At 48.0% G+C, this 23369-nt stretch overlaps 1 protein-coding gene across 41 annotated transcripts in view; it reads left to right on the top strand.

Moving 5' to 3' along the window:
* TCF7L2 (transcription factor 7 like 2) overlaps window positions 1-23369 on the top strand; it is a 190686-nt gene that overhangs the window by 152927 nt on the left and 14390 nt on the right. For 22 of the 41 annotated variants that reach the window (XM_032490895.1, XM_032490900.1, XM_032490899.1 and 19 more), the window contains 6 exons: window positions 12196-12328; window positions 14602-14704; window positions 16701-16787; window positions 21796-21936; window positions 22500-22659; window positions 23049-23156. In XM_032490895.1, coding sequence (XP_032346786.1) covers window positions 12196-12328; window positions 14602-14704; window positions 16701-16787; window positions 21796-21936; window positions 22500-22659; window positions 23049-23156 — 732 coding nt within the window. The remainder of the gene's footprint in view (window positions 1-12195; window positions 12329-14601; window positions 14705-16700; window positions 16788-21795; window positions 21937-22499; window positions 22660-23048; window positions 23157-23369) is intronic. The other 19 variants (XM_032490897.1, XM_032490914.1, XM_032490913.1 and 16 more) reach the window with 3 other exon arrangements.

Below are 23369 nucleotides of genomic sequence, written 5' to 3'. Positions count from 1 at the left end.
CCCTTCCAGTCCCCAAGTTTTGGGGGTTTTCGGGGGGGGGCATGAAGATTATTAACTTGTCTGGTGTATTCACAGATTGCTTAAAGACCAACATCATGAAAACAGCCCTGTGGGTTTGGACGTATACAGCTGGGCAGTCGGGTCGGTAAATTAGAAACATCTCCTGTATGTTAGGTGTCCTGAGCCAGAAGAAACGGAATCTTTGCCACTGGTCTTGCTTCATGCAACACAGGCCCAGGATCCCATATGGCGGCAGGGGTGTTTTCTTACCTGCATGCAAATCCGAGTTGTGTGTTTGCTTTTGAAGAGGGTGAAATGATTTAACACTTGGGGGCGGTGGGGCAGCAGGGGAGGACCAGAAAGGCAGAAAGGCATTCTCGGTGAGTTTTGTCCTCTGCGACTTTCTTCTGTCTTTAACTCCTCCTGGAACAGACAGACACCCTCTCTCACTCCCCTCCTACATGGGAAAGAGGACGATTTCAGGCCTATGATGTCTGTCTCTCTCAACTCTAATTAAGTTAAACCCACACAGATGTACCCGGCCCTGGATCCTATGAGAGCCCTGGGAAAAGTAAGTCGGGTTGGTGGGATTCAGGGATAGAGAGACTGCCTTTTCTCTCCTATCTCTCCCTCTCTCTCTCTCCCCCCACCCCCTCTGTCACAAAACTCACAGTCAGAAAGCAAGTTGGCGTTCAGACTACTGGAATGCCAGTGAACACAGGAGGCTTACTTTCTTCTGCTTTCACAGAGGTCAGCTGAAAATCTTTCAGGCACAGTCTCTTACTCTGGAAGGAAAAGAGGGGTGTGTACGTGTGGCAGGCAAGGCCCTACCAAGTGTCACTCAGTGTCACTGTGACAAGAAAATACACTTTCCGCCTCCCTCCCCCTCACCCATCGCAGCCCTCTCCCTAAGAAATTTGTTTTGAGGGATTTGACAATCTTGCAGATAAAGTGCTTGCCTACTTCATTTGGTTGATCATTTTCCCTCATGGCTGACCGTAATTTCTTAGCTATTCTTAGCGGGAGCTCTGTCCCCGCTGCCCCAGGTAACGGGTGAGGGAGGGGGACTCTGCGTAGGTGCCCTGAGCTGGCTGGGGAAAGTGGGCCTTCCCTCTTCCTTCACGGATTTCCTAGTGGTTCAGAGTATAAACTAGAAGGAGTTTCTTTTCATTAATTTTTTAAAAAAATTTAATCTGCAACCAGTGAAACTAGATGATTTGGTTTCTTTTTTGTTATTGTTAATTTTGTCTTTGTTTCTTTGGTTTTGGTTTCTGACGGACGTGTGTGGAAAGGAAAGAATTAACAAAATAATTGCAGGCAGTGTGATGGAGAACATGGGGCATTTTGAACGTAGCAGGGCAGAAATTTGGAGCCATCTCTGTCTTTTAAGATGCTTTTTTCCCACCAGCTCTTTAAGTGAAAGGACTAAAGGGGAGGGGAAGCTGGGAGGACGAAGAAAAGTGAGAAAAGCAATAAGGGAGGAGAAAAAAAGCTGGCCCAGTCCCATCTTGAAGGTACAGAGAAAGTTTTTTTTTTTTTTTTTTTTGAGGAGGAGAGAAAGAAAACCAAAGATATTATGTACCCTAGGGATGCCATCTTAGTGGGAATGGAAGATTTGAGTGGGAAGGGAGGCACGGTGGCCTCGGGACTCACTCTCTTCCAGCAGTTGGGCGGTTGGCACCTCAATTTGAATTGCTGGGTGAGTAGTGAGGGGTGTGTGTGTGTCTGTGTGTGTCTGTGTGTGTGTCTGTGTCCTTGCTTCTCGTCTTGACCATTAAGCCTTTGTGCTTTTTTTTTTAATTCAGACGGTGGGAAGGAAAAACAAAACAAGCATAAACGGTCAACTCAAGCTGTGCCCTTTCACTGTACTTTACATAGCAGTTTTGGGGGGGAGGTGGGGAAAGGGTTAAAAAAAAAAGATGGGGAGGAGAGAAAGCTTGACTTTCGTCAGAATCCTGATAGTTCTCTGGCACCGCAGACCCCGCTCCCCAAGTGCTAGTGAGCTGGAATCTGGGAAGAGGGCGGTGGGATTTGGGATTTCTTCTAACAAATACTGTTTTTCCCCTTTGCCCACCAGGGTGGGCTCCACTGGAAGAAAGAGAAGGAAAAATGACATTCCCTCCCTCGTCTGAGGAGCATACTTTGGAAGCTTGAGACATTTTTGAGCAATAAGGCTTTTCCAGTAGCAGGCCTTGTGTAAACTGTGTATTTTGGTTTCATGTTTAATGCTAACTTTCTGTTGCTCTGCCTTTAGTTGTATTTATTTTCAATCTCCAAATTTAGATGCTTGCCGGCCTTTTAGGGCTCCAGTCTTGCTTGTGGTGTTTGTATTTTGTAAACTTAATATAAAATGTGTTTTGGAAACCTGAATAAGACGTTGATGACAGCCCATTGTGCTGTTAATGATTAGGAGGAAGCAACACCAATCTGCGGCTTAGAATACTTGATACTCTGTCCAGCTCTTGGGTCAGACCCTTTGCCATAAGCTGTAAGGGCAGTCTCGTGAATTTAGACGTGAGTCCTTACTTGTCTTTATTATTACTTTTTTCTTTTTTTTTTCATTGTCAAATGGCCAAACAGAAACATTTGCAGCCCTCTGTCAGCTCTTAGGTCCGATACTGCGGGGAAGAAGGAATAAAATATACTACAGACTAGAAGAGTCCTTATGTTTTCAAAATCATGAATTAAATCCTCTGCCATGTTCAAAACACAAAGCGGTGGTAGTCCTCTAGATGAGCACGAAGGAATGACAGATGCACGTCTGGGGTCTTCCTTGCGGCTTCTGTGCAACTTTCTAGTTCAGTGTATGACGGTGTAAACTGTCAAGATTGGTGGTGGGTAGAGTGCAGGCTGGCACTGCAAATGTATCAATTGTGTTGCCACAAATTTCCCACCCAGCATAGTCTCCTGTTTCCAGATTCCTGAAAGGTCCGGGACCTTTGTTTACTCAAATTACTTGGGTTACTTCATAGCAGTCCCGCTGCTTTGCAGCTGGGATAAACCTCCATTCTTGATGGCTTATGGGAAAGGGAGTCCCTTTGAAAGGGTAAATTCCTGACTCTGATGATACAGATATTATGATCTTTGTATTGTCACAACAGGCTGCCGCCTCCGCATTTTCTGGAAGCATCAGAGCCTGCAATCTTGTACTTTTAGGGAAACCTCCCCTTTGTGGTTTGGGGATGGTAGGGGGCCTGGCTGAGCTATGTAATGGAATTCTTTCCTTCTGCAATATTTTGGAATGTGACGAAATCCTGACATGCCCTCCAGATTACATACTTCTGCACACATTTGAAGATTTTTTTAAAGTGAACTTTGCCTGGGTTACCTTAAACTTTCGTCAGCTGCGGTCAGAGGGGACTGTCGTATTGTGTCCTCCTCACCCCATCATAGCTCCGTTTCCTGTTGACGTGATCATTTAAGGTGGCTATAGACGTCTGTTAAAGAACGGCCATGTTCGGGACACTAACGGGGGGAAAATAGTGCAGGACAAGGCAGTTTTGCCTTTGCGTTCGTCTTCCCTCTAGTCCATCTTTGCTGAATTCCTGCTGAATCTGAGGTTTGGGCCGTTTGTATCTGTGGGGCCGCGTGAAAACGTTCATCCCTCTTCTCAGTTTACCTGTTTGTTACGAGAGAGAAATGTACCTGTTCTCTGAAGGAAACTATTTCTCGAGCTCTTACCAGATTCATGTTAACAGGCATGGTTTTCAAATACTGCCTAGATTCAAAAGTTAGGCACAGAGTGTTTAGGAAGTACAAAAGACACTTTCCTGTTGCTGTTCACTGTAAATAAATTAGAAAGGCAGTATCAGATTTTGTTCACTACTTATTTCTTGAAATCTGCAGGCTGTAATAACCATTATGCACTTAAAATTTATTCTAAACCAAAATTGGTGATTTCCTTTCCATTATATTTAGGAATCCCTAGATTTGGGGTTATTGTGTTTTGGGGGAGATGGTCTGGAAATCATGGTTTTCTTAAAAGTTGTTTTGAATTTGAGCTTTTGGATTTCTTCATGTGGAAGAGGTTAGTTTTATTCCTGGCTGTTTTGAAAATTGGCTCTCCTAGGAACAGCTGTACCCTCTTACCCAATTCCCAAACATTCCCTGCAAACTCGGACACTTAAACAAGATTGATTATGCTAACGCTAATCATTTAATACCCAAGTAGTAGAAAAATACCTTGCGGGAGGGTAGGAGCTGCAGATTCCTGGGAAAGTGGCTGGTCCATCTCTGAGACCTGGTAGAGGATTAGGACAGTCAGAGGACCCTCTTGTGCTGTCGCAACCCCACCCCCCACCCCCCACCGCCACTCTGACCTCCGGGATTCCATGACCTGCTCCTGGAGGGAGGCCGGCAGGAAGAAAACACTGGGAACTGCCTGGTCAGGGGCGAGCCTGGACCGGGCGGGCCAAGACTTAAAGCTCGCAAGTGCTTTAAAGGTTAGTTGGGAGAAGCACAATGGGAGGCTTTCTTTTTATTGGAAAATAAATGAGAATGAGTGGAAATAAATTATGTTTAATGAACTTAACTGGAAGTAATTGTTCAAGAGCCTGTGAAAGCACAGCTTTGCCGGGGCCAGGCCTTGGCTGCGACGCTCACAAAGCCGGGCAGCTGGAGCACATCTTGATTTTCAGGGTTTAAATGTTCCCCTTCGTGTGCCCACTCCCCACCCTGACACCTCCAGTCCTGCTCCTGCCCTCCCCTCCTCCATTTGGGGGATTAAGAAAAGGTCATTACGAAGAGCTGAATTTGGCCCCCTCGATTGACCCTTAATGCTTGGCAGTCTGTTTGGTGTGTAACCAGCTAGGTTGTTATATTACAGAAGGCACCACCCCCACAAAAAAAAAAACCCCAAAAGGTCAAAGGCTTAGGATGGTTTGCGTTAGTTCCATGTGTATGCATGCATGTGTGAGAATTTGGATGAAAACTGGCTGCACACTGATTCTCTCCCTGCCTGCCCAGTTCAGTCATTTCCCCACACGAAGAATTTCAATGCCTGTGTGAGTTCATGAGGAACCATAAGTCGGCAGAATTTCGCAGGAAGAATCTTCTCTCTTCCTCTTCTTGCTGTCTAAATGGATTTGATTCCAGAGAGGGACGAGGTTGGGGGGCAGAGGGGTAAGAAATAGTCAGCCATTGGTAATTCACAAAACAAATAAGCAGCGCCCTGAGTGCCAGGCTCCGGCGGGCTGTGGAAGCTGTGTCTTTGCAGCCTTGTGGGCACGTGACTGGGGCCAGGTGATGTAGACTGGGGACTGCAGTCGCTGGGGTTAGGGGTGTTTCTTTTCTGCATCTCACAGACAGACCTCCTTTCTCTTAACCACCTCATTTCTCCAAGCAAAACTCGAACCATTTTTAGCTCTATGTATTATTTCCAACATGCAGAAGTCTTGCCCCAGGAAACAGTGCACCCTTAGCTGGGTGCAGGGCCTTAGACAGAGGGGGCAGTGTCGGACCACGAACATCCCCTGTGTTAGGTGGGCTCTCCCTGCCTGGGCTTCAGACAGCTGTGAGGAGAGTGGGGCTGAGTAAAGGGTGGAAAGCACCCCTTCGGGCCACAGTGGAAGCGTCTGCCCACCACCCTTCCCTTCCGGACATGTAGGAGGTTTACAGACAGGATAGCGAGGTGCTCAGCAGATACGTCGGGCTGTGTGTGCAGGCCTGGCTCCGGGCTGTGCTTGATGTCATCATCCCAGCAACAGAAGTGGTGGCTAATCATTAGTGCAGTGGGTTGTCGAGGCAGAAAGGTTACCATCGCTGACCCTTCCACTTTGGTTCATAGTCCCAGAAAATAGGACTAGTTGAGTCACCAAGAGGGTTGTTGAAGAGTAAGAAACAGCCCCTCTGCATCCCCCCCCCCCCCCCAGCACCATCGTTCCACGGCCCTGGTGATGTGCAACATCTAACGTCTCGCCAGTCGCCGTTGGCCTTGGGGCAGCCGTGGTAAGCAGCATCTGGAGAAAACGTGTAGAGATGAGCCATCAACCCGTTTTTCAGCGCAAACCTGGGGTGAACGGTGTCCCTTCCTGACGTTGCTTTCAGAGCCTGGGAGGGCCGGTGATCTGAGACACCGAATACCCTCTGTATCCACCCCAGGAGGGGAGAAGGCTGACAAATGCTCCTCTGTGCTGCTTTTGTTTTATTGTGCTGGGCTCGTAAAGGCACTCTGTGGCCCCATTTTTCTTCTGCAGAAAGGCTAAGCAATGGGGGAGTATTGAAGAGGAGGGCCAGCGGAGAGGCCAGGGCGAGCCACGGCTCTATTTGTTTTCAACGTCTGTTGATTAATAGGTTGCGAGGTGAATGGTGAGCTTTCATTCCCTTCGGGATCCCCGCAGTTACAGAAGGTTGAGGGATTGGGGTGAGAGGAGGCTGGCAGGGGGATCTAGAAGTGCCTGAATCACTCTTTGACTTGCCAGGTTCCCAACTGTAAGCGGCCTTTGGTGGTGGATGGGTGTGTGGGCGCCCGGCCATGAGGGTGGCAGGGCCAAGTCGCAGAACACCGTGCTTGAGGGTTCTCCAGGGGTCGAAGGTCAGCCACAGGGGGCGCCCCCACCCCACTCCCTCCCACTGTAGTGGGCTGAATACTTTGGGTGGAAAGGCTTTGTGTGCCTTGAGGGCTGTTAAAGGACCCTTTCTTTCTAATTTAACTATTCAGTGCTCAAAAACCATAGAACTGGATGAACAGAAGCAGGGAAGGCTTCGCTTTGGGTAACAGCCATTTCTCCAGGTAGGAAGCATAAAGCCTTCACGAAGATTTAAAGTCAAAGGAGGATTTGGGTTCCTTTTACATAGCTGTTGTTTACTTCATTTAATAAGTTCGGGGTTTTATCTTTTTCTTTTCTGCCGGGATTGACCACCTAGATCACCAGAATCCTACGGGGCCCTAAAATTGCTTGTGTCTGTATTTGAGAAGCAGAAACATCCCACTCAGTGTTTCACACCCCTCCCTCCATAATCATGCCATCCAGGCCGTAAAATCCCTGCTAAAAGACACTTGGTGCCCTCTGGCAAGGCAGGGAGCCCTGAGCTACTCCTAACTGGGGGGGGCTTGAGGGTGGGCGTTGTTTGCTGAACTAGTCTAGGTTCCAGAGACTGGTCGGTGTGAGTTTGGAAGCATCTGTATCAGTTGGGAAGGCTGGCCCAGGCTGAGCTCATTGCGGGCAACTCACTGGCTCGGCCTGGCAGCGAACTCCATCCCGGGACCCGTCTCTGCAGACAGTAGTGGGAGGTGGAGGCAGACAGGTGAGCGTGCAAGGCCTGTGACCTGGGGCAGGTGTCCTCATCTGCTGTGTGGAGCTCATAACCAGCGCAGCCACTTCATAGGTTGGCTGCAAGGACTTACTGAAGCCTGCTCCATGCAGCACAGAGGCCACGCGCCATTAAACGTGGCAGTCGTGAACTGCACCGGTGTGGGGCACAGAGCTTCAGGAATAGCAGTGAGTGTGCTCAGTCACGAGGGCTCCTGAGTGACCCTCAGGGTGAGTTTCAGGCACGGAAGGTTCTGGGGTGTGTGGGCGACCAGGGCATAACCCCCTGAACTTATGTGGACTACTTCACGAATGTCTGCTGTGTTTGTGGCTCAGAGATTCCTCGTGCCCATCGTGCTTCTCAAGGCCTCACTACCAGTAACTTAAGGTCTCCATCCAGCCTCCTGGGACTCCTCCTCTCACAGCCTTGAACTTTAGTTAGCTGTGCCTGGAGGTAATGACGATTTCGCAGCCCCAGGTAGTTTTGAAGACACATTTAATGTTTAGATAGAGCACGTACCTAAGAGGTACCTGGTTTTACGTGACAGTTTGCCTTGAACACTGGACTCTGTGAAAAGATAAAAGGGGGAGGAGATACATATTTCAGGCTATTTACCCCACCAACACTCTCAGAGGAGGTGGTCACTTTAATTTAGATTTCCGGGACGCATTTCTAGAAGGTTGTCCATGTCCCTCCCCTACCAAAGGAACTTTCCACATCTGAATTTTTTTGGGGTGGTACAGTGTTGAACGCTGTCCTTAAAGACCCCTTTAAAGACGTGAAAGCTGTTTGTCGAGAAAGGGAAATTGCCTCTGGGTGGTTGTTCCTTGTTTTGTTTGTATCAGCTCCTACTCCAGAGCCCTCGCCTTGACTCTGGAAGGACCATGGTCATCTCCAGCTGCGCATACTTAACTTTCAACTCTTCTGTGGCCGTCTTACTTATCAGCATAATAAAGTCAGGGTTTTCCCAGAAGACATAATAAAATGCATTTAGTAACTAAACATCACCTTTTTAGGAAGGCCATGCACCTGAGGAAGGGTGGCCACTTAACGCCCACAGCACTCTTGCCCCGCACGGCGCATCTCTGCCTTTGCAGTACGGAGTGCGGTCTGTGACTGCAGTCCCCACTCTGGGTTTAACTGGAAGAGACTGGAGGGGGCAAACTTCGCCCTCCCTGGGCCCTCCTCATTAGTGCTCAGTGGACTGTTATTTTTTCAGGGATCTTTGTACTGCGTCTGCAGGTGTGCCAGGCCCTGTGCTCACACACACGTGGCAGGCATGATCTCTTTCAATTTTCATGACGTCCCCTGTAGAGAGACACGGTCCTCATCTGGAGTCTGCCTGGACAGAAACGGGCCTGCAGGAAGCTCCACAGCTGGACTGGTGACGTAGGAGTTAAGCCCAGGTCTTCCTGAAATTCTGTGACTCCACTCTTGGTCACCGTGTGCAGGCTGCTGGGCTCTGAAATAGGACACTATTATAGCAAGGTGTCAGACTGGATGTTTCCTGAAGGCGTCCCCCCAGCTGTGTTCTGTGATTCTGCGCAGACTCCGTTCAAGTGCGCTGCCGTTCACTGCAACGAAGCCGTGAGACCGGCTCTAGCCTTCTCTTCTCCTAATGCTTGTAGTTGCAATTTGATGGTTCTGGTGCTGCTCGTGAAACTGTGCTCACCGCTCCCACAGGCTGTGGGCGTTAGAGGGGACACAAGTTCTACAGGACACAGTCTTTGTCCTTAAGGGACTTAGCTATGATGGGACCAAGAAAGATATATCCTGACCCCAGCAATGGACATAATGTGGCGTGGACAGAAAGAACTGTGGGATTCTGAGGCTGGAGAGACATGGGCATTTTCTAGAAGGATATCCTCCCATCATAAAAGCGGTCCACGTACAGGCAGTTTTGATGGGAGTGGCAGTCAGGCCCTGGCTTCTGCATGTATGACCATTGCTTGCTTGGGGACCAGTCACCCTGGGGGGATGTGTGCTTGTATTATTTCTAGGGACCTGCATGGCATGCAGCCCCATCAGAAAACAGATCCATGTGCCAGCAGGGCCCTATTCCCTGGTATCTCCATCAAAGCCAGGCAGCAATTAAAACTTCAAATCCCTTCACCCACCTCTGAGCAACCCCACCCCCCACACCATGTACAGGGTTTTGACTGCACAGGAAAAAACTAGTTGGCTAGTTGGCTCAGGTGTGCAAACTAATACACAAGTGATGGCAATTAGAATAAGTGTCCAACTTTTGTTGGAATCCTCTCCATACCTATTCCTAAGAGAAAGAGGGAGAAATGATTTTTCTCACACACCCTGTGAACATCACTGGTACCCAAATGCTGTCTTCATCCTTGGACAGATAAGTAGAGAAAGAGAGCCTCCCCAGCATTATTTCCTGCTTGGAAAACAGCCATGGAGTTTGCACTTCTGATCTGCAAAGCAGAACCGTGCCATCAGACGATAAAAATAGCAGTAATAATGAACCAGCATTCTGGTGCTTACCGTGTGATAGGTTTTGTATTAAGCCCTTTCCATGGTTCTCTCAGAACTAGGACTTGATTCATGATAGGACTCGAGTCTCCTAACAGGTGTGCTTGCCTGGGACCTCATGGTTCTCTGGCCTAGGGGTCATGGCTGAACAGAAGAGCCACTGGGTCCTGAGCCCAGAGCTACTGAATCAGGCCCCTACTGAGAGATTTCTTAGTTTGAGGGATCCGAGTTTGGGATAAGCATCCTGAGAGATTCTTGACTCAACCAGAGCTGAGAATTGCGGGTTTCGCTGCCCTTTTCCTATCACAGGTTTATACATTTGCTTCCTTGCATTGTTTGTGGGGGTCCTGTTCCCCAGAAGTCCTGCAACTCCTAAGCGACAGTCTTCCCTCCCCGGGCTGTCTGCAGTTCTTTCCACTGCCCCACAGGTTTTTTGCACTTATTTTAAACTGTCTGAGATTGGTCTGTTTCTTTCATTTCAGTATGTGTGTATCTTTCCAACTAGATAGAAAACTTGTAGAAGGTAACAACAGTCCTTTCCTCCTAGTGGTCTCCACGCCATCTGATATGTTTATTCTTTGCTCGTTTCTCTCTCCATCCCAACACACGGTGGGGAGCTGATTTGTGGGTTGTTTTTCAAGCTGTCCTAAACAAAAATGGTTCCTAAAAGCATCCTCAGTGCAAGTCCCTGAGTCGCTGGAGCTGGCCTTGGAGCAGCTGCTGCTCACCCTGCTGGCTTTGGCCACGTCCAGGCCTTCGTGGCTGCTGACGAAGGAGGTGTTACTGGGTGCTTTTAATTTCAGTGTTTTGATTGCAAAATGACAATTCGCAATACACGGCTCCTATGAGCAGCTTGCTAGCCTCTTTCTGTGAAAGTGTCCAGTTGTTTATAGGCATCATGAAACCCGGCTGTTGGGAGGGTTGACGACTTTCTGTGGTTTTTCCGGGAGCATCTAGGAAAGCCATATTTTTCTTTCCAAACATACCCATGAAAAAGTTAGAAGCACCTTTGAAAGTGCCTTCCCCACAATTAACTGTGGTGAGAAATACTCTTAACTATATTACACCCCTTCTTCACCCATTTAAAATAAAAGGGACAAAAAGAAAAACAGAGGGAACCAACTGCTTGCTGGTCCCTGAACTGGAGAGGCACTAGTGGGCAGCACTGGAACCTGCTTCTTTTCTTTTAATGCAGTTCCTTTTCCTTGATGTTAATGCAAGTTGTGCCTTCCTAAAAGTAATAAAAGGAAATGAAGACACGTTCTGAAATGAAACTTGACTCTAATCCATTCATCATCTAATACTAGCCTCTTTATCTTCGCTGGTACCTAATCTGGTTAAATGTCCCTGTTGTAGGATTTTAGTGAAAATCCTCTTTTGGGAATAGGGTTTTTTGCAATTGGATTACTCTCAGTAAATGGCCCAGTAGTTCACTTGTTTCAGCTTAATTTTTTCTTTGTGATCTCGCAGGGCTGAGTTACAGCATCGTGTAGTGGAGGGGGGATGGGGTGGGTTGCAAGTAGGGTGAGGGGAATGAGAGGAGGATAATCTGGGAAGGTCTGGTCATAGCAACTAGAAAAATCTTTAAAATGCTTTTCCTTTTTTTTCCTGCTTGTCTCCCGCGACCAACACTTCCCAAACAGAAAAATGCCTGGACTTTGTTTTCCAGAACTGTCCGTTTCTAAAATGCATACCTTTTACTAGCCCAATTCATCATCATCCAGTTAATTTGTTAGCGTTCCCCATGACTTCCTAATGAGATTCCTAATGAACCGGGGCTGCTGTAATCTGCATAAAATGTGCAGGTGCTTGCTTGGCAGTTTAGAGCTTTCTGGTAAAGTTCACACTCCCAACCAGACCACTCGTGGGGCTTTTCTTCCCTACTGTCTGCGAAGGATTGTAGCGTGCCCACTGGTTCTAAGGGGACTGGGAGGGCTTCGGAACCTGGGGTGATGGATAAGGAGGCTGGGTGCGTGGGATTAAGGCCCTGCCAGGTTTCTTGTAACGGAAGGTTTTTCTAGCCAGTCCACTGGGAAGGCTGCCAGCCTCCTGCAGGTCCCTCCCAGGGGGCCCTGGGGTAGGAGATGCCCCCCACCTGTAGGAACACAGTAGGCCTGGGGGATTAAAGTCCCCACTTCCGATTTACCTGCTGACGACGGGAAAAGTGCAAACCCTTGGGCTCCTTGACGGGGTGGTGGCGGCGAAGGTATTTTAAAAGGCAGGCTCAGCGGGGAGGTAGAGACTGAGGTGTACCTACCCAGAGAGCAGAATTACAAGTGTCTGTTATTTCAGTGCACGGATCGGGGCCAGGGCAGCGGGCGGAGTTGATTGCCTCTTACAAAATCCAGGTTGGGGGTGTGGTCTGGGGGTCCCGCGGGGCCCAGGCGGTGCTCCGCAGTCCCGGGCTGCTGGGAACCGGTGTGACAGCCTTCTTCTCTCTTCTCTTCCTCCCCGCAGTCGAACAAAGTGCCGGTTGTGCAGCACCCTCACCATGTCCACCCTCTCACGCCTCTTATCACGTACAGCAATGAACACTTCACGCCGGGAAACCCACCTCCACACTTACCAGCTGACGTAGACCCCAAAACAGGTAGGCCGCGTCCTTGGGCGCAGAGAGAGCGTGCTGGGGGGTGGGGGGAGTTGGGGACTGGGCGGAGGTGGTGGTGGAGGGGCCCCGGTTCCTCTCCTAGGGGTTGAAGAGGAAGCTCCCTGGGGAGGCCGGAGCCCGGTGACGGAGTGGATTTCTCCTCCCCCGTGGAGAAGCCCATCTGAAGTGCCGAGGTGCTCCAGACCTCCGAGCACCCCTGCATGGCCTGTCTTGAGAACCTGACCGTGAGTCACTCAGTGGTTTTTTAGGAGTAGCTTATAACTCCAAGAGCCTCGCCCGGACTCAGAGACAGTGATCATTTTGGAGGCATCTCATGGACTCCTACTCAGCTCCTTGGGAATGTAAGAGTCGTAACCGTGTCGTTCCCTGAAGCCCCAGTTCCCTTGTGGCTAAAGTCACTTGACGATGACTTGGTGTAGCCTCAAGAGACTGCGTTGCTGGGTTATGCATTCTCTTTGCTGATTATTTGGGCTCTTCCTCCCCTGCGATATCCTGGGTAGTTATTATCGAGCCCATTTTACAGATGGGAAACCCCAAGTCCAAGATGGTTTCCTCATTGCGTCATGAAATGACCAATAGCATCACAGGCAGAAGCTGCCACATTACTCCAGCTTTTCCACTTGTCCCGCCCACTTTCCATCCCACACCCTTTTTCCCCAAAGAGGAGAGAGAGAGAGAAGGTGGGGTTACTTTGAGCTCCCCTACAGCAAGATTTAAAACAAGGTGTGGTGGTGTTGGGAGAACAGTAAGGCCAGGGTGTATCTTTCCGGCTGGGTGGTACACTGGCTGGGGTTTGGTTCTCTTCCCAGCTAATTAATTAGAAGAATGGATTTGGAATGGCTATTTCCTGTCAGTTTGTCAGAGGGAATTGTTTGGGGCTGGGCTGAGGTGGACTGCCTGTTCGGGCGGCCTTTGCTGTCCCTGAATGAAGCCACACATCGGCTGGTTTTCACCAGCTTCTGAGCCCGCTTTGTGCTGGTGGGGGACCGAGCCTGGCGCTTGGATGGCTGGAGGAGGCCGCCAGCCGGCCCCAGGCTTTGCGAGTGAATGGCAGCCTCAGCGTCTCATTTAAATAATGGTAGTACAGGGAATAGCTTTTAAATGGTTATCGTAAAACATATGATTAACGTCTGCGGACTGTTTACTTTTCCTCTGCGAACATTCTTTCAAGTGTGTGCATGGCTTGGTGTAGGGTCCAAGCCCAGCTAATCTGTTTGGTTTTTGTAATAGAGAGAAAGTGATATCTGCCTGCAAATGTCACCCAGGGAGGCTTAATTTACAGATTGAACGCTTCCTGAATGAATTTTTTAAAAAAATGAAATAGTTTTCATCCAGGAACACGCAGCTCGTTCCCTTCAATACTGAGGAATTGATGGTTTTGTTTCCCACTTGAGCTGCATAGGTCTTCTCCTCTGGGTCCAAGATGCAACCAGCCCTTTTGCTTTTCTAAGAACCGATTGCAGGATGTGTTCCTAGGGAATTAACGTGTGTGCAGTGGCTTGGGCCTTCAGAATTCACTCCTGTGTGTCACGTGAAGGTTCTCAGCCCCTGTGGTACAGCAGTGCCAGACACTGGGTGGGGTTGATTCACACAGGTGACTCCGTCCTCTAGAAGACCAGCTTCTAGAACTGGGTATAGCAGGCCTCCAGCGTCTGGTCTGTTCAGTTCAGATCCTGCCTTGGACGAGATGCCGAGGCACTGGGCGAATTCTCCTACAGCTCATCTTCAAGATGGACTTGACACATTTTAGCGGGGTTAATTTTTTTGAAAGAAGGCAAGGGTAAACTTTCTAAAAGCCTTAACTCAAAAAGTATGTTAGAAACCAGAGGAGTAACTCTCAGGCAGGGAAGTCATTAGAATTAAAAGGAAGGAAAGGACAAGCTGTGAGGACAGAGGGGTTTAATGTTACTTGATCACCTACTATGTGCCAAGCCCTTCAGATTTTTTTTTTCCAGTTCAAATGATCACACCAATCACTAAGGCAGAAAATACCCAAGTTGGCATTTTCTGAGTTTGCCTGCGTTGAGCCAGTGTACGATCTGTCTGGAAGGAGAGAAAGCAATTTTTCAAACTGGGGCAGAGGGATAATGACATGAAACTTACCGACAAGTCTTAGGTTCACAATCATGCAAAGAACCTTATGCTAGGATTACAGAGGCAACGTCTCCCTTTATCCTTCCCCTGTTCCCATCACCTGACAGTTTCTCTTTCCTTCCCTCCCTCTCTTGTACCTAAAATGCTGCTTCTTCTCTCAGGAATCCCACGGCCTCCGCACCCTCCAGATATATCTCCGTATTACCCACTCTCGCCCGGCACCGTAGGACAAATCCCCCATCCGCTAGGATGGTTAGTACCACAGTAAGGAGTTCCATTTTTTAATTTCCTTTTTGTTTCTTACATGGGCATGCTTATTATTTATTCGGTGCATGTATGTGTGTGTGTTTAGAAGACAGGGCTGGTGAGGAAGGGCCGTGGGTGGGGGTCGTGGGGAAGATGCTTGCTGAAATGCCCTGTGGGAAAGCAGGCAAGGCAGTAGCCATTCAGATGGATGATGGGGGTGGGTCGGGGGCTACTGATACTTAGCATTCTGAACCGGTGGTCCCCCAGAAGCTCTAGGTTCCTCTCTGTGAACGACAGTACCCTTAAGGTACTTGGGGACTGCAGGAGACTCTGAGCGCTTCTCTACTGGGAAGCTGATCATGGCTCTTCTGCTGGTGGTGGCAGCCCAAACTGGAGTCTTGCTGTTGTACTGAGGCAGCAGGCAGGTGGCAACAGGCATAGCCTAGCTTTGAAATCCAGGGGTGGGAGTCGGGGGTTATAACTCCACACCCATCCCAACCATTGCTCCCGAAATTGACAGCCACTGTGGAAATTTGTGTCTATTGAGAAGTTCCATGTTATCCAACCAGCATCTCTCTGAGATCCTTTGCACATTGAGTGCTTCACCTAATTATGGGGCGGAAGGTGGAGAGGGGGGCAGTTGGAGTCCTCACTCCTGCATAGGAAGCCTTCCTGAATGTCAGCTCTCATTCCAGGCAGTGCCCAAAACATCAAACTGCCTTTTACGATTTGTCTTCCTATCACCTGCTCTTGCCTTTTCAGTACCATCCATTTAACCTTCCCTAGACAACTTAAAAAAAAAAATGTGCTCTAAAATCAGAGCAGAAAGGCCTTTAATGCATCAGCATACCATGTTTGTGTGCGTTCGTGTGCATGCGTGTAATGTGTGTCTTACAATGGCATGCTTTTGTGTTGTATTTCCCCATGTTTATCAGTGATCTCTACTCTTTAAAAAACACAGGACAATTTGTTGAATCTTAAGCAGGAATAAATCTTGGTAAAACTCTCAAGTTTGGGTCTTGGGAAAGACATCCTTTCATAGCCTTGCAGAAGATACAGTTTTGGCATGGTTCACCTGCCTCCCCCAGCTGTATCCTCACTCTCTAGTGGAGCATATTTTACATTCTTTTTTAAAAAAACAACTTGTCTTATGCAGTAGCTGTACTAAACGCCAACCTGGGGTGTAGTTTATGTTTATTTTTTTCCTCCTTAGTTTTGTTAGGGAGGGTAGACGTAGGCAGGAGTGTGTCCTATTTCTTCTTCATTGGGTGGGGCCGTGCCTCCGATAGTTCTCAGTCATCGCTTGCTCCATTCAGCTGATGGGGAGATATTTGAAGGCGAGATAAAAAGGAATAGCCAACTCATACAGCCCTCTGTCAGGAAAAGTTGTGTCTTTCATGAGGATGCTATTTTGCATGTTGCTGTATTTTTTAATTATTGTAATGAGGTGTGATTGTCTATTGGTTACCCACAATTCTTCTTGGGGACTCTCCCCCCCGGTAACTCTTGTCAACACTTGTTAATTTGACAAAAGGCTACAAATTAAGCTCTGTTAATTTAATGTTTTCTCACCGAGATCTAAATACCGAAAGAGGCCCAAAGCGCAACTGAAGTCCTTTGATTCACTGTACTTTATTTTGGTATAAATTTACATTCATTATTGTTTTCCTTTGGATGTGTAACCCTCAATTAGTGTGATGGCTCCATTAAAGCAAGTGAGACTTCGCCTTTAATTATTACAACAAAACACCTAGTTTCAGCTTGGGGAGAGGGTCTCTATTGACATAAGCAAAGGTTATAAAATTTAATTAGCCATTCCTATCAGATTTATGGCATTCAAATTGTTCTGTGTTTCTTCCCTTTGATCCTTCCTGTACAATCCCCAAGATTTTTGTTCTGATCAAATGAGAATAAAGCTTACTGTGCAGAGAGAACTTCTCCTTTTTCTTCTTTTTCCTGGCCCTACCCCCCACCCTGGTTTGCACTCTCTCACTTGGTACCCCCCTCTTTGTAGGCAAGGTCAGCCCGTGTATCCAATCACGACAGGAGGATTCCGTCATCCCTACCCCACAGCTCTGACTGTCAACGCTTCCATGTCCAGGTGAGTGCCAAGAGCCAGGGCCTTCAGCCAAGTCCCGGGGTCACTTCTGCGAACATTCTCTGGATGCTCCCAGGCCATCGGGGGGCTGCTGCTACGGGCGGTGCTTAGGGTGAAAGACCCAGAGGGTGTTAGACGCCCCGCCTAGAGAGTACTGGAAAATCGCCCTGAACTTGCCAGGTAGGTGACGGCAAAATTTCCAGGTTGAGTTCGTGAGTCAGGCAGTTGGGTGATCATCTTTTTTAAGAGCAGTATCTTTTTGAAGAACTTAAGAAGGCAGGAAGAAGTAATTAGGACATGTGGAGCTTTTTAAAGTGTTATTTCTCTATTGCCCTACACTGGGTAAGGAAGGGAAGGGTGCAGGTAAGTTGATTCGCCTACGAAGAAGAATTTGAGGAAAGGTTATCAGTCTTTATGAAGTTCCAGACTCTTATGTATCAACAAGAAGGAAAGGCCCATCCCCCGTTCCCCCAACCCAAACACACCCCTCTCTTAAAGTAACACTGTCTAATAGAAACACAAAGTGAGCCCCATAGGGAATTTTAAGTTTTCTAATAGCTACATTTTGTAAAAGGTGAAGAGAAAAACCCAGACAATTATGTTTAACGATATTTTTTGTTCAACCTAAGATAGTCAAAATATTATCAATCTGACACGACATCACTGGAAAGCCACTATCAGTGAGATTTTACCTTTTTTTTTTTTTTTGTCCTTGGTTTTTGAAGTCTAATATGTTTCACACTGACACCACATGTTAGTTTGGACTGGACACATGTCAAATACTCACTAGCCACAGGTGGCTGGTGGCTTCCACACTGTCCTGCGCAGCTCTGAATTTTTGAAAGTTTTAAAAACAAATCATGTGCGTGTGTCCATTCACATATCTTTAAGCATGTAAATGTATGTACGACACATACACACGAGTACCCACATATGTGTACCTAGATCTTTCTATTGCCCGTGTTCTCCTCTTCCCCCTTCTGATTAATTCTGACTTAATTTTTCAGCGACTGCTAGTTTATTTACAAACTGGTTGGCAGCAGTATGTTTAAGTAGTCACTAATTGCTCCTAATGATAGTTTTATTTTCTGTTCATCTGATTTTCAGTCAAGTTAATTAAATCGGTGGAGGTTTAGACTTTCCTGATGGGCTGCAACAGCCAATCCATTCTGATGATGGCGCCTAATTCAATTAGCATGCGTTACAAGGCAAGGATGCCTCCTCCAGCCTGTTCCCCCAATCTCTGTAGCCAACATGAGGACTCAAGACTACAGGAAGGGTTGGAAAGACACGCCAGGATGTCTCATTCCCAATTACAAAACAGGGATTTGGGTGGAGGAAAGAGTCAGAACCACACTCATGAAGACACACACACGGTAGCATCTCTAACATTTGTAGTTGCGCCGTGGGTCTCACGCAGTTCTAAAGACCCGTTTCCCACGTGTGATGAACCTTCTCCGTGTCCAGGTCTGCACCAGTACCGGTTAGGCGGGAAAATGCTTGTGCCCTCTCTTCTCCAGCGAGGAGAAGAAGGTTATCCTCATTAGATAATGTCCGTCACCACCGTCGCAAAGCCTGGGAACGAATAGGGAGTCTCCCAGGAGGAGAGCGGCTTCTGAGCACCTTCCATCCCACAGCCCACCCTCCTCCGAACCCGCGTTCCTGCGACGCACCGGCTTGTTTTTCGTGTTTGTTTATTCAGTGCATTCCAGAGGTTAAAAGCGGGGCGGTCGTGGTAGGATGGGGAGTGAGGTTAAGCTTATCGATTGAATTATCATTAGGAGGTTAGTCGATGATTTCGAGGTGGGCCAGTGGGGGAGGAAAGGAAGGGAACGGTGGGAGGGAAGGTTAGGGGGCTCGGGGTGCGGGGGAAAGGCGGCCGATTCCCCAGGTGGGCCTTATGAAAGGTAGCTAGTTAAAAAGTGTATACAGCAAATTAAATACATTATTGTGGTAATGGGGGCGACAGAAGTATGGGTCTATTATACTTACGGCAGTTATAGGAAATGTAGGCAGCTTGCCCTGTTCCAGAACACCCTTTGATATTCATTCTCTTCAGCAGCGGGGCCAGGACTTCTCAGAATTAAGTGATGGGTCATTATACTTTAAACACCATGGAGAAGCCTAGATTGGCAATTAAACGGCTCTTGCTGACACACACTTGTGCCACCCCGTGACCCCCTTTAGATTGAGATGTTGGAGCTCCGGGCCCTCAGCCTACTAAATTGGCGCAAGGCTCCTCTCCTGACGAGAGCGGGCTCTGAAATCTGCCGGCTTCAAAGGGAGCGAGATCATGTATAAACCATAATGTGGGTGCACCGTGGCTCACAAAAAATAAGGCAGGAAGAGATGAAGTGTTACAAGTGCAAGGGGGGAAATGAGAGAATAATGACAAACCTAATGCAACTCAAAGCCAGATTGTTGCACAGGAAAATGCATCCTACTGCTTGTGCATGAAATGAAGACCGGCAGATGACATCCAGTTAACAGAAACGTGTCAACAGTGAAGTAAAGTGAGAGTGAGTAAGGCAGGAGCCCCTGAGACAGCCAGAAACAAAAATTAGTTGTCCTTAACAAGTTAAGGTTCATCATTATATTCTGGCTTGGAGCCATGAAAGCAGACGGGGGGATATAATGAGCTGCTTAGAATTTTTAGGGTGTTTATTGCATGGCATGAAATAGTTGTCTGCAGACTGGAGTTTCTTAGGCGAAGGTATGCGTGTCGCTCATACTCACACACAAACACAGACGCACGTACACACACAGACACACACACACAGAGTCTCTTTCTCGGCTGTACATTTCTCAGATACAGGAATATGTGTGTAGGTATGTGAACTTGGAAGTGTTCGTTCTTCATGGCTGCACCGGAAATTCTTCCCCACCCCAAAATGCCCTCCAACTGTGGTGTCTCCCTGTGGACACACACACACAGTGTTTTTCTCTCCCTCCCTCCCTCTCTCCCTCTTCTCTCTCTCTCTACTTCTCTCTCTCTCTCTACTTCTCTCTCTCTCTCTCTGTACACATATCCTCATTCAGCAGGAAGGGAACATATGTATTTGAGGAATGTCAGGCCTTTAAAATTCACAGTAAAAGCTGCCACGCCACCCACCGCTTCACCTAAGGGCTTCCAAGAACACATGTTCTTAACTTCTCTCTTCTCCGAGGCCTTCGAGCTGCAGGAAGGAACAGGGTGTAACTTGGGAGTCCAAGTGCCTCCCAAGGCTTTGCTTTACTTTTCATTTTTGGGGGGGGGGGAAGGAGATAGAAGTTATTCTCTCTTTCTCTCAGGGTCTTTCCTTCCTTTTCCTTGACACCCTCAAAGAACTCGCATGATTCTTATTAAAAAATCGTGCCGTTGTTACCAAACTTGGATGCGGACTTCAATTCGTAGAGGCGGTTGCAGGAGAGGGCCACGTCAGGATAGAAATTCTGAGTCAGGTGTCCACTGTGACTCTGGGCCCCCTTCAGAAAGCTGCATTATTCATTGGTGTTTTCCCTGTTGATCCACGCAGGGTCTGTCAGTTAGTACTTTTAATTTTTCATTTTTCAAATGGACATTTGCTGCGTTCTTTTGGTTAAATGGAAACTACTTTCATCTCCAGCCCATAAATGAAAAGAATGCCGTACACAAGTACAGGATCCTCGTGAGATAGCTGCCACAATAAACTGTCATCAGCACGTCCAGTTCCCAGCAGAGTTAGCTTCCTAAGGAGCAGGGGGTCGTTCCCTGGCTGGTGTGGGGTATTTGGATTTGTTATGAGAGCAACAGTTGCTTGGTCCGGATTCCCCTGAACAGCACCCCCGTTGGTCTGCTCCCTTGTGTGATCTTGTGGGAGTGGAACCTGGGGGCTGCCATTTTGTTTTCTTAGAGGAGAGCTCCCCTTTGGGTCCCTCACCCCACTTTTTTCTGTAATAGTATGTGTGTTCCTTTAAGAGAGTGATTCTTCTAACTCAGAGCACATCATGGTGACTCCGAACATATCAGAAAATGTGAGAGCTGTTTGTGGGGTCTCGTGGTCAGTTTGCAGAAGGGCCAAGAGCATTTTGACAATAGCTCTATCTGTCCTGGCTAGTTTGCAGGGTTGAGAAATGCCAATTCACAGCCTAAATGGGGTTTCAAAGAACTTTTCTAAAAACAAACAGGATTAGAGGGAAAAACACAAACTTTACTTCTCTTTATTTACAATTCTGACATTCATTTATAAGGCCTTTTCATGCATAGGCCGTATTTTAAGTAAAAGTCACTTGAGAATCCTAGAATTTGAGAGTGGAAGAGGGCGTATAAATCAGAATTCAGAGCTTCATTTGTGTGTGTGTAAAATACTGCCTTTTGGGGTATCTCTGATACAAACTTATTTAAAATGTCTGTGACTTATGATGAGAACAAGATAGGAAATATTTGGATTTCCCCGATTTTTTTTTTTTTTTTTTTTTGCCTCACTCTCCCATTCTTGTCAAAACGATGGGGCACAGCAGCAAAAGAAAAATAAAATAGTTTTTGCTTTGCACTCCCATCAACAGAATGAGGCCTAATGAGAAATGTGCAGCCTTGTCAAAAATGTATGTACATGCTTCAACCATGTTAATCTTTTATTTAGCTGTCCATATGCAACAAAAGATTTCACCTTTCATTCTAGCAGTGATTAAGACTTAGGAAATAGTCTCTTAGATGCCACTGGTAATGTCCCAAAAAACAAGTGGACATGTGACTTCCAGCAGGTAGTCCCAGTCTACGTTTCTGCCCGCGTTTGTCGGCTGAACTTGTCTTTTGCTAAAGATGTTAAAAATCGTAATGTCTCACGTCAACGTCAATAATGAAGGGGAAGATTGGCTTTAATGACATTATGAGAATCATTATGTTTAATTTGTCACTAATTAATGCTGACAGGTTTCATATGCCTTGGGTTGCTTTCATGTGACTGTTACGTACTGTTTTTGTTGCTGTTGTTTTAATTGTGTGTACACATCCCTCCCCATTCATTCATTTTGATTCTGACGATTTACACAGCTTTCTGTCTTCTAGGTTCCCTCCCCACATGGTCCCACCCCATCACACTCTACACACGACTGGCATCCCTCACCCGGCCATAGTCACGCCAACAGTCAAACAGGAATCCTCCCAGAGTGACGTCGGCTCACTCCATAGCGCGTAAGTGTCCCCCGTCCTCATCACTTTCTCCTTCGACACCGTGTTTAGCCTGGGGGCCACCAGGTGGTGGCTCTGCCCAGCGTTGGCCAGGCTGGTGTGACTCCAGCAAACACGCAGCCTTACAGAGAGGGAGAAATGCGCAGTGTGGAGTTCCATGGCTGGTGCCCACTGCAGGGGGAAGACAGAACTCTCTGTGTCCTTGGAGGGACTGGGACTTGCAGCCACCCCTCCATCCCTAACCCTGCTCTCTGCTGTGAGCACAAGAGACGCCGGCTGAGATGGAAACGGTCCCCATGTGCTTTTCCCCCTCTGGCTTGGAAAAATTGTCTATTTGTGAACCTTGAGGAAGTGAAGGCAGAATCTCTCTTCCCCCACCCCCCGCCCCAGGCTGTTTTTGTTCCACTTCCCAGGGTGGAGAAGACCCAGAGTGGAGGTGCGCTTCTGTTTCCAACTGCTAGGCTTGGGTGTCAAGGGGGCAAGGAGAGGGGCTCTCTGCTGCAGAGGGAAGTTGGACCTTGTGATGGTTTACTTGGGTTGTGTCTGTCTGTCTTATCTACATCCAGAAAGCATCAGGACTCTAAAAAGGAAGAAGAGAAGAAGAAGCCCCACATAAAGAAACCTCTTAACGCGTTCATGTTGTATATGAAGGAAATGAGAGCAAAGGTCGTAGCCGAGTGCACGTTGAAAGAAAGCGCAGCCATCAACCAGATCCTGGGCCGAAGGGTAGGCGGCAGCCCCGCTGGGAAGGGGACATGAATAGATTAGGATGCAGTGGAGGGGGTTGTTGGCAAATGGCCCCGTCCCCATTGGTCTGGAGAGTCCTTTCCCTTCAGCCACACTCGAGTCCCTCAATGGCCTTTGTGGAGTTGGGACTGGTAACTCTGCATTCGAATGATGTTCTGGACGGCGACAGGCCCGGTCCTCCCCGCCCCCAGAGAGAGCAAAGGGTAGAATAAGGTGACAAACCAGGTTCTGTCTGAGCCCCCCGTTAGTGCCAGGACCCTGCCAGCTGTACCGTTTCTGATGGAAGCGCTGCCCGCCCCCCCAGCCGCGGTGTGGTTTGTGACTTCTCTGCGTGTCTCTCTCTCTCTCCCCTACCATGTCCCCTCCAGTGGCATGCACTGTCCAGAGAAGAGCAAGCGAAATACTACGAGCTGGCCCGGAAGGAGCGACAGCTTCACATGCAGCTGTACCCCGGCTGGTCCGCACGGGATAACTATGTAGGTGGTTCATTTTCTTCAGGACTAGAGCCTGTACAAATGTGTTAGATGTCCAGCTGGACAAAGGGAACGCCACCTGCCAACTTGAATCAGGCCTCAGTACCATTCAGTCCACCCACTCCTGGGACCGTTAGCATCTTGCCCAAGCACCAGATTGGAGGATTTTGTTCTGGCCTCCTGTCTGGCTCCATCAACATGCAGTAGTTCTTCATG

The sequence above is a fragment of the Camelus ferus genome, chromosome 11 (assembly GCF_009834535.1).
Source record: "Camelus ferus isolate YT-003-E chromosome 11, BCGSAC_Cfer_1.0, whole genome shotgun sequence".
Taxonomy (NCBI): Eukaryota; Metazoa; Chordata; class Mammalia; order Artiodactyla; family Camelidae; genus Camelus; species Camelus ferus.
Note: the sequence above shows the minus strand (reverse complement) of the source record. Positions and strands in the feature narration are given on the sequence as shown.